Source organism: Prunus mume, linkage group LG7 (genome assembly GCF_029339155.1).
Source record: "Prunus mume cultivar Tortuosa linkage group LG7, ASM2933915v1, whole genome shotgun sequence".
NCBI lineage: Eukaryota > Viridiplantae > Streptophyta > Magnoliopsida > Rosales > Rosaceae > Prunus > Prunus mume.
The window spans coordinates 19,532,295-19,542,605 of NC_142704.1; the positions used below are offsets into that span (position 1 = coordinate 19,532,295).

A 10,311-nucleotide genomic window follows, 5' to 3' on the forward strand; every position below is an offset into this window, starting at 1 on the left:
AGTTAAAGTAACCTATTTGTTTCACTTTGCAGGTGGTCATATGGAAAAAGGTAACCGGGTTGAAATTCAAAAAAAAAGCATACAAAAGGATCACAAGCCAGCAAAAGCACAAAACAGCATCAAGAAACACACAAGGCACACCACCAACAACAGCAAAAGCCAAACTATCCACACCCAAATCCGCAAACACACTGAAACCAAAGAAAACAACGAAGACAAAAAAAACACAATCCCAAACACAAAAACCTCAACCAAACAGACGCAATAACCCAGATTATGTGCGATCAAGAGCAACATGCTCACATTTGACAACACATTGCAAACGGTAAAAGACAAGCTTGCAGCAAGAAAGGACGTCCTCAAGATCCTACAAAAAACGCCATTCGGAGCATCATCAAGGCTTACATGGAAGGTCATTAACCAAGGTAGAATGCCAGTCTAATTATCAAATAATTAAACTAATCAGACTCTACAACCCCGCAACCAAAAAATTCAAATTCAGTGAAGGCAACGAGCATGAAATTACAAGCAATGATGTGTCTGACATCTTTGGATTGCCAAACAAAGGAAACAAGTTGCCAAGCACAACAACTTCCACAAGAACAAATTTGGCCTTCGAAAAGAAGTACTTCGAGAAGTCAAAAAAAATCACAAAAACTGAGATTGATAGGTGTCTGAACACAGCAATAGCAGATGACAGAAAGAAGAATGCAATGGATGTTGTCAGGTTGTTAATCCTAGAGCTCTTCATCACAAATCTCTTTTGCAACTCTGGGGCGACAATGGCTTGGACCTTTTTGACTATGATCGACACATTAGAAGCTATGAACAGCTACAACTGGGCACAAGGAGTCTTAGATTACATGCATTATGGACTGGACCAAGCCATAAAAAATAAAAAGGACAAGACAAATCAACCAAGCGTCAGTGGTTGCCTTGTGCTAATCCTGGTAAGAAACTACATCCATTTGTTAATCCTGTTATATTATTTGTTTTCATGTGCATTAACACTTTATATTGAAAAACATGTTTGCAGTATTGGCTGTGTGAAAGAACTAACCTGATCAGTCCAATTCCTGGAAGAGAAGATCACAAACCAGCGGCTGTCAAATGGAGCCTTCCGGAGCTCAATATCAAGCTGAATATTGCAACATATGAAAACATTAAGGCATTTTTCTTACTTCCATAAACATATATAATGTTAGTACACCATAATTACTACTGACTCCAATAATTCAACAGATAAAAGCTGCTGACAATGAAAAAGAAGAAGCAACAAAGACTGATCATGCAGACCATGAAGAACAAGAAGAAAATGAAGAGGATGATGACTTTGTTATCACACTTAAAGATTGGGTAAGATAACCTACAATGATCCAACATTTATATTTCAAAACTGAATTGATAGTGTACAAACACATATACATGTATATAAATTTGCTAATACTTTTTTTTTCCTTTCTAATATTTGTGACAGTTAAAGAGTCAAACACAAAAAGGAAAAAGCGATCATATTACCTGTAAATGAACTTCAACTTCCATGAAAATGTGGACCAAAGTGCAACCCAGACAAAAACTCCACAACATGAGCAAAATGAAGACAATGCACAATCATTGGGATGCAAAGCAGATGATGAAATTGAAGAACCACCAGCACAATCATTGGAATGCGAAGCAGATGATGAAATTGAAGAACAAGGAGTTGACCTTAGTGCGGACTCAGTGACGGAGGAGGACACTGCATGTCCAAAGAATGCCAGAACCCGAACTTGACACCAAGAAGAAGACTTCGACTCCATTTTTGTGGACATAGTGGGGTCAATCCCAGAGTACTACAAGCATGAAATAGCCCCTACCCATGAGAAAATCCAACAGCTGAAAGAAGCAGTCGACTATTGGATTGAAAAGGCAGATACTCGAAGGGATATGATGCAGACTGCTATAGAATCCTGCATAAAGAAAAATTCATTCATTCAACAAATATGGACTGAAAAAGAAGAGTTGGAGCAACAAATTGAAATACTGAAAAAGCAGCTTGAGCAAGAGAAAAAAGAAGGTGCAAAATTACAAGGGGAACTTCATGCACTCAAATCAAATAGGAGACAGCTACAGGAACAACATGAACTACTTGAAGGGGAAAAGTTGTCCTGCATTGAGAGCATGAAAGAAAAAGACACTGTTATTGCCTCTTTGCAACATGTGATGGGAAAAAAAATCAAACAAGGTGAACAAGGAGAAATTCCGATGAAAGAACAAGCTGATAAGGAGAAAAAAGATGAGAGAATAGCAGAAGAAAGTGAATTGGAGATGCAAGAATCTCCTAATGATGAAGATGAGAACGCCGATGGAAAAACTCCTGAAAAGTTAGTTATCATGCAAGCAAAAGAAGTAGGAACACGGCAGTTGCGTTCTGGCATCAAAATAATCAAAGACAGAAAAGACAGAAAGCCCGCAAAGAAATCAGATTACATATACCCCGAAGCACATAAGAAAGGCCAAAAAGAGCAAGCCAAAGCGAAGATGAAGCAGCCAACAAAAAAAAGGAGGACAAAGATACATACCTTCAGTTGCACATGTATGAGGTCTACAACAGCTGGATGAAATATCAAAGAAGAAGTTGGAAAATTACTGAAATCATCGATTCTGATGAGTAAGCCAATCATCAGTAATTACACATTAATACTATGCCTTAGAATCATAGAATTACACTTTAATACTATGTCATAGAACTGTCTTGTCATTAAACAACATTATTGTCGCAGGGACGCTTTTTACCTACAAAATAGGACAATATTGTACAAACATAACATTGAAAAGCTGATGGGAGATGGTCCAATTTCTGCACTAATCATCGATGCTTATGGAGAGGCACTTAATGATGATGCGAAGCAGAACCCTCAGAAACAGAAAAATGCATATTTGTCCGCCAATAACTATGTAAGATCACATCTAATACATCAATTTTATATCATCAACATGCTCACTAATCACCAACACATGACTTTTGCAGATGTTTTTGCGAGGTGCCTCACACAAGCTGACATATCATGCTTTCTATATGCCACTCCTAGAAAATATTGGAAGAGTTGATAGAGTGTTCATACCAATTACAGATGAGAACCACCATACGCTGCTTGTCTTTGACACCGGTGCAGCAAAATGGACACACTTCAACTCATTCAGGGGGACATCAGAACGAACTCTCCAATATTATCACAAGAAGGCAATTGTTTTGGTAAGTAAGACTGGTGATTAACACTGTTAATACATAGGACACTAAATTTAAAGGAAACTAAGCACATACTTGACTATGATGCAGGTTGAGACAGCAAATATATTCCTCTGTCTTCTTAAGGAATGTGCTGCAGTATCACTGAAAACAAAACTCGTCCAAATTCCTGATTTTGATGCCAAGATGCCGAGAGGGCTTAATGAAGCTTCACTAGAATGATATCAAAAATACTTGCCAGCAACGAACTTACACCAGAATATGCTCAGACAATGAAGTATCTGATTTGTCATGATACTACTAACTTCAAGCTGACTGAGAACAGAGAATGTCCCCAACAAGCAAACAATTCGTAAGTTACGCAATAACAGTGAAACTTTCATCCTATTCAACTAAAAAAATACTGAAATAACTCCTGCATGCGTATCTCTATTATGCAGCAATGATTGTGGCGTCTTTGTCATGCACTTCATGAAGCAGCTTTCCAAAGACCAACAAATAGAATCAGATTTCAACAAAGAAAAGGTCTGGCAAATGAGAAAAGAAGTCCTCATGAAAATTATGAGCAATGAAAGAAGTTGGATTTCCATCAAAGAAAGAGAAGAGAGAAATGCAAAATAATGAAGTTGTAATCAAATATTTTGCCAAAATTCTTGCTTATATTGTAGTTTCTTAGGACTTGTGTAGGTTTAGAACATTGAAGTAAAGTGATTTTCAAATTCAAGTTATGTACTTATTCAAAAACCAGTTTATTTACGTGAATTAACAGTGTATGTAACCTGAAATAATGGTCTCCATAGCACTAAAACAACTAAAAAGGTGAACTGCAACAAATAACAACGCACTCTCAATACAATGTTAATGCTATTTGATAGAAATAAATTGTTAATACCATGTCATAGAACTATCTTTCAATTTCAACAATGGCATGAACAGTGAGCATTAAATAGCGTTCGTTCATTTATAGATTATTCAAACAGCAGTAATGCTTAATTCATATCAAACTTCAAAACCGAAATTTGCAAAATACCAAAAATGGTAAATATTATGTATTAATACCAAAAATTCAAAGTGTATTCATATGCAGTGACTGCTATTTCACCGTATTAACAACTTGCATATCAATTTCTATTCCTTTCAACTATGATTGTCATTAATCAATCACATAGCACTTTAACTAGTTAAAAACTAACTACTCTCATTCAAGTCTTTATACTCAGAACCTTTACATCAAATAGGAACCTTGCAAGTCCTCCTATTATGACGATCACAAGAACCGCATCTCTTGCACTTCACCTGCCTTTTAGTTTCACTGCTTGACTTGAAGCGCTTTGTCGGAGGTCGTCCCGGAGGCTTTCTTGTATGAGGAGGTAGAAGAAAAACATCTCCAGGAGGAGGCTTCTCAATATCAGGTATGGGAAATATAGGGGTTGCATAAGTAGCCTTATAAAAGTCTGCCTTGTAATACTCATCCACAAAGTTGTACAAACATAACCCGGAATGTTGGATAACTTGAATCGCATGCTGACACGGAAACCCAAGCAATTGCCACTGATAATAGGAGCAAAACCTCTCATCCAAATTGACCATAACACTCAAATCAGCATGAACTTCAAAAACAGATTCACTCGCGCAACATATCCTCCAATGACGACCCTTTGCAGCTAAAGTCTTCAACTCATCCTCAATAACAGGACACAAAACACTACTCCATTTCTCGGATGCAAGCTTCCTCCTAGAAATCATCTCCATCATTTTGATCCTAACAGTGTCAATCATCTCATAAATTGGAAGCCTACGCACATCCTTAACCCATGAATTAAACGACTCGGACAAGGCATTACTAACCTCCCCATACCTCTTTCCCGGAAAAAATGCATTAGCAAAATTTTGGACAGGGAGATCAGCCAAAAACTTATCAATTATTTTTGAACCGCCATCATCTCTTAATTTTTTCAACGTATCTTGATATTCCTCAACAGTCGGTGCATACAACAACTTACAAAAAAGCCATAAAATATGATCCTTGAAAGAGGAACCAACAGCATGCGGATACTTCTTTTTCAAGTTCTCTTTCAAATGATATAGACAAAAACCATGGGGAGAAGCAGGAAAAACAGTCCTAACAAAGATCGATAATAGCACCATGCCTATCAGAAATGAATGTAAGTTGCCTACCTTCATCAACCAAGACTTCAGATATCCTTTCCAGAAACCACCTCCAATTATCCACAGTTTCACCGGATACAATCGCAAAGGCAAAAGGGAATACTTCTACAAGAAACAGAGAACTATATTAGTTAGTTTGAACTGTAACAGTGTTACCACATAAAGCAGAGTAAAACTACAATGCATAAAAATACTAAGATGCAGGGTATGAACAGTATAGAAACTGTTCATACCACTCAATGGAAGTCAACAACTACAGCATTTACATTTGCATAACTACACTGTTCATACCACTCAATGGAAGTCAACAACTACAGCATTTACATTACATACCTTTATTTCCATTCTTTGCAGTAGCTCCTAGAAGAGTACCCTTGTACTTGTTTGTGACGAAAGTACCATCAATGAACAGCATAGGCCTACACCACCGAAAACCATCAATGGAGGCCTTAAAACATATAAAGATCCGCTGGAAACGAGAACCATCCTCGCCACAGTCAAGCACACAATGAGATCCGACATTGCTGGCCTTCAAAACATTCACATACCAAGGCAGGTGAGCATAAGACAACTCCTCATCACCATGCAAATCCTTAGTAGCCGACTCCTTCCCATACCACGCAACATGATAAGGGATATCCAATCCATAATTCTCCTTCAAATCAGTAATCAGCTCAATAGGCCTTACCAAAGGATTGCTACGAACCTTATCTTTGACAATTGAAGACACCAAACGAGACCCCATTGCCTTATTTCTCTTCTCACGGATCAAACCACTGCAACTGTGTGCATTATTTAAGTTCTTAATATAAAAAAATCCATTTACATTCGACTTAACAGCATGCACATGCCACTCACAGCCATTTGATTCCTTCTTAGCACACACAGCAGTAACACGACGAGGCTCATTTTTCAAATATTTCATCTTAAAACCATTCTCAATCGAGTACTTAGCCAACTTATCACGGAATTCACAAACTCCACCCTCAAACTTCTGACCCTCATGAGTAATATAACCCTCCCAATCAGTAGACAAATACTTACGACCTCCACAACTACCATATTTGCCTAAATATTCACTTCCATACTCACTGCTAATACCATCAAAATCCATACTCAAACAAGGAGAAGCTGCACTTGAATCAACAATACTACCAGTTTGAATTGAATATTTACATGTATCCTCATCTTGTGCAAAACTGTAATTGTTAGGAACAGCCTCCAACAAAAAAGGAGAAGCAATTATGTTCAGCTTGAACATAATTCACTACACCTTATCCCTCACACAGCAATGTGAATTAATTGATCCTTCGTCAGTCCACATACCATAAACATGATTTTCAAATCATCATCCAATTCCAATAAACAATTGGAGCAATCCGTATAAGAGTACCTCAACTCAAAATGACCTAACTTCAGCTTGAACCTACTACACAACTCGTTAGACAGCCAATCAAAAGTAGTAGTTGAAGACAAAATAAGCATTAAAGTTCCACCACCATAGGTGCACTTTGCCACTCTCGAATCATCCATATCTATACAAAAAAACAACAAACAAAACAAAAATGACTACTAGCAATAACAGTGGATGCCGAGTATTAACAGTGAATTATAGTCGACTCAAAAACCAATAGTGCATAAACAGAAAAAACACGAATATACTCAGATTCAACTGAAAAAACCTCAATTAATATGAAAACCAAATCGAATATCACAAAAGTTTCACCACACCTCAAATCAAAACACAAGAGCAAATCCACAATCAAAACGAATCTGAAATCAATCCAAATTATAAACAAAAAGAAACGAAAACCTAATCAGCAACTTAATTAATCGAACATGAAATCACCAAAAATCAGACTACAATATAATCGAATCCTCAAAAAACGAATATGAATTCACAAGAAAAAATCGAAATACCTCAAAATAGAAGATCACAGATCGCACCAAGCTCCAATCGAGTCTCTTGCAGCGCAATATCAATCCACAAATTACCAAATCAAACAACAAAGAACAAAAAAATTGAAGCAATAGAACTCCAATCTACACCATACTGAGCTCAGAAGAATCCAAAAAGAAGATCTGAAACCACATCATACTGAGCTTCGTTGAAGAGGTGAACGAAGCTCGCTTGCTTGAAGAAAACGGCTCGCTTTGGAATATTTGATTCACGAGGTCGCCAAAGCAGTTTTTATGAGGTCACCGTAAATTTTCAGAAATTCCTATCCTAGTGGCGAATTTTGGGCCTGTTTCAAAGAATTCAGACCAAAAGGTCAAAACCGTAATCTAACATAAAAATAAATCCAAAAATTGACAGCTGTTGGTTTTTGGGTTTATTTTGGGTGTGTTTATATGTTTTAAATAGTCTAGGGTTTTATTATAGTTTAATGTCTAGAATTGGGTGTTTCACTAATTTTCTATTATTTATTAGAACAGACGTTTGTTTTTAACATTTTTATCAAAACCGTCGTGTTTGTAATCTAGAACCAGTAATTTTTGTACTGATTGTTTTGTGGCCAAAACCTGTATAATGAAAGTGAAGAAATCACATTACAATATATTACAAAATTAATGTCATACACTGCCAATTACATAAAGCATCATTCAACCCATATATCTTCACACCCATCTCGAATATTTTGACTCCCTAACTCAACCACCACTTCATCAAATGTGTCAATATTTGGCATACCTCTAGTAAATGGCTCACACTCAATTCTCACATCACCTAAGATATCATCACCAATAACATCATTATATTCTCTATTAGGCATTGATAACACTACCGACCAACTACGATGCATCGGGTCATCAACAAAAAATACTTGTTTGACTTGAGAAGCCAAAACAAATTGGTCATTCCTATGTCCAATTTTACTCAAATCTACAAGAGTAAATCCAAGTTCGTCCACTACAAGACCAGAAGTACTATCTATCCAATCACATCTAAAGACTGGGATTGTAAACTTTTAGTAGTCAAGGTCCCAAATTTCTTGAATGACACCATAGAAACCCATATTTGAGAGAATTGGGTTTTTATCCTTAGCACTAGCAACTTGCATAGTATGTGCAAGTAAATAAACTCCACTATTTTGAGTTGTCCGCACATCATCTTGTGCCTTAATGTTGAATTTAATACCTTTAATAAGATAGCTCCTATATAATGGCACTTTGCCATGTTTGGACCATTGCTAACCACCTTAAATTTTCTGATACGCCATGATTGTCTTTCTCATTAAGTTCACTTTGAACCTGCAAATTAATCATAACTTAATTCAATCTAACATAGAAAGAAGAAAATTAAAATTCCAATATGTTATTCAATAACATATACCTTGAAGCATAGCCATTGAATGAAAGTGCTATTGTGCTTATCCTGCAGCCACTTTGTTCTCTTTCTAAATTTTGGATAAGCGGTCTTTGCACATATAGCATTGAAGAAGAAGCACAAACGAGTTATTGCATACCTTACAGGCTTCTCCAAAACAGAACGAATTGCCACAGGGAGTAATTGTTGCATTAACGTATAACAATCATGTGATTTAAGTCCAAGAAGTCTTGAATCTTGTAAAGATACAAGATTTTTTATATTTGAAGAATAACCTTCAGGGACCTTCATACCATAGAAAGAATTGCAAACCTCTCTCTTCTCTGCTCTTGACAAATTCCAAGGCCCGGGAGGCAAACGAGTACGTCTTTCTCCATACTCGGGTTGCAAATCAGTTTTGACCCCCATGTTCAATAAATCTAATCGAGCAGCAATCCCATCTTTATTTTTTCCAGGGATCTCCAGCAATGTACCAATGATACTATTGCAAACATTCTTCTCAATGTGCATAACATCTAGGACATGCCTCACAGGAAGGTATTTCCAATACTCGAGATCAAAGAATATTGATTTCTTCTTCCAACAAACTCTGTCACCATCTTCAACCATATGCAACACTTCTTCTCCGGTTAATGGCTCGGGAGGCGTGCCATATTCAGGTTTCCCATTAAAAGCTGCACGTTGCCTCCTATATGGATGATTGATTGGTAACCATTTTCTATGCCCAATGTCACAAATTTTGTGGCAATTTTTCAACCTGTGACTAGGTGTATCATCGCCGCATATTGGACAAACTTTATATCCTTTAACAACACAACCAGATAAATTTTCATATGCGGGGAAATTATTAATTGTCCACATTAATGCAGCTCTGAGTGTAAAGTATTCTCCATTATGTACATCATACACTCCTCCAATCTCATCCCACAAAGATTTTAAATCATCAATCAAAGGCTCCAAGTAGACGTCTATATCATTTCCAGGCTGTTTAGGACCGAAAATCAATAAGGTCAATATCATGAACTTTTGTTTCATACACAGCCATGGAGGGAGATTATATGTAACTAAGATAACTGGCCAGCAACTATATCTATTACTTAGAGAACTGTGGGGATTGAATCTATCAGATGAAAGAGCCAATCTCAAGTTTCTTGGCTCATTACCAAACTCGGGCCATTTAACATCAAGAAGTTTCCAAGACGGGGAATCCACCGGATGAGACATCTGACCGTCAATTGATTTTCTAGAAGCATGCCAAGTCAAACTCTTAGCTGTCTCATGTGATCGAAACATCCTTTTAAACCTTGGAATTGGAGGAAAATACCACACCACCTTCGCTGGCACACCCTCTTTCAAGATTAAATATTTGCCTTCCTTCCACCTTGATATACCACAAGTAGGACAATTAGTTGAATCCTCATACTCCTTCCTATACAAGATGCAATCATTGGGGCATGCGTGCATTTTCTCATAACTCAGCCCCAATGCACACAAAGTCTTTTTTGCCTCATACATAAAGGCCGGTATTGTGTTTCCTTCTGGAAGCAAATCGCCTTGAAGTACCAATAATTCAAAACAGACATCA

The 10,311-nt window shown here is 37.1% G+C and overlaps 2 protein-coding genes across 2 annotated transcripts; both read right to left on the reverse strand.

Annotated features, from left to right (window-relative positions):
• Nucleotides 1-4,459: 4,459 nt before the first annotated feature.
• LOC148915688 (uncharacterized) lies at nt 4,460-5,008 on the reverse strand. The gene has a single exon (XM_089041979.1). It carries the CDS (start codon nt 5,006-5,008, stop codon nt 4,460-4,462), a length of 549 nt encoding a protein of 182 aa, XP_088898105.1.
• LOC148915689 (uncharacterized) lies at nt 4,907-6,556 on the reverse strand. The gene is made up of 2 exons (XM_089041556.1): nt 5,732-6,556; nt 4,907-5,503 (listed from the first exon to the last, which is right to left on the reverse strand). Exons 1-2 carry the CDS (start codon nt 6,510-6,512, stop codon nt 5,352-5,354), a joined length of 933 nt encoding a protein of 310 aa, XP_088897682.1. The 5' UTR covers nt 6,513-6,556; the 3' UTR covers nt 4,907-5,351.
• Between the last annotated feature and the right edge of the window lie 3,755 nt (nt 6,557-10,311).

Excerpts from the sequence above, each read along its gene's own strand:
- LOC148915688 (XM_089041979.1), bottom strand. The coding sequence starts at position 5,008 with ATGATTGACACTGTTAGGATCAAAATGATGGAGATGATTTCTAGGAGG.
- LOC148915689 (XM_089041556.1), bottom strand. The coding sequence starts at position 6,512 with ATGGATTTTGATGGTATTAGCAGTGAGTATGGAAGTGAATATTTAGGC. Across the intron at positions 5,504-5,731 it reads TGCAAAGAATGGAAATAAAG|AAGTATTCCCTTTTGCCTTT; the intron begins GTATGTAATGTA and ends TGTTTCTTGTAG.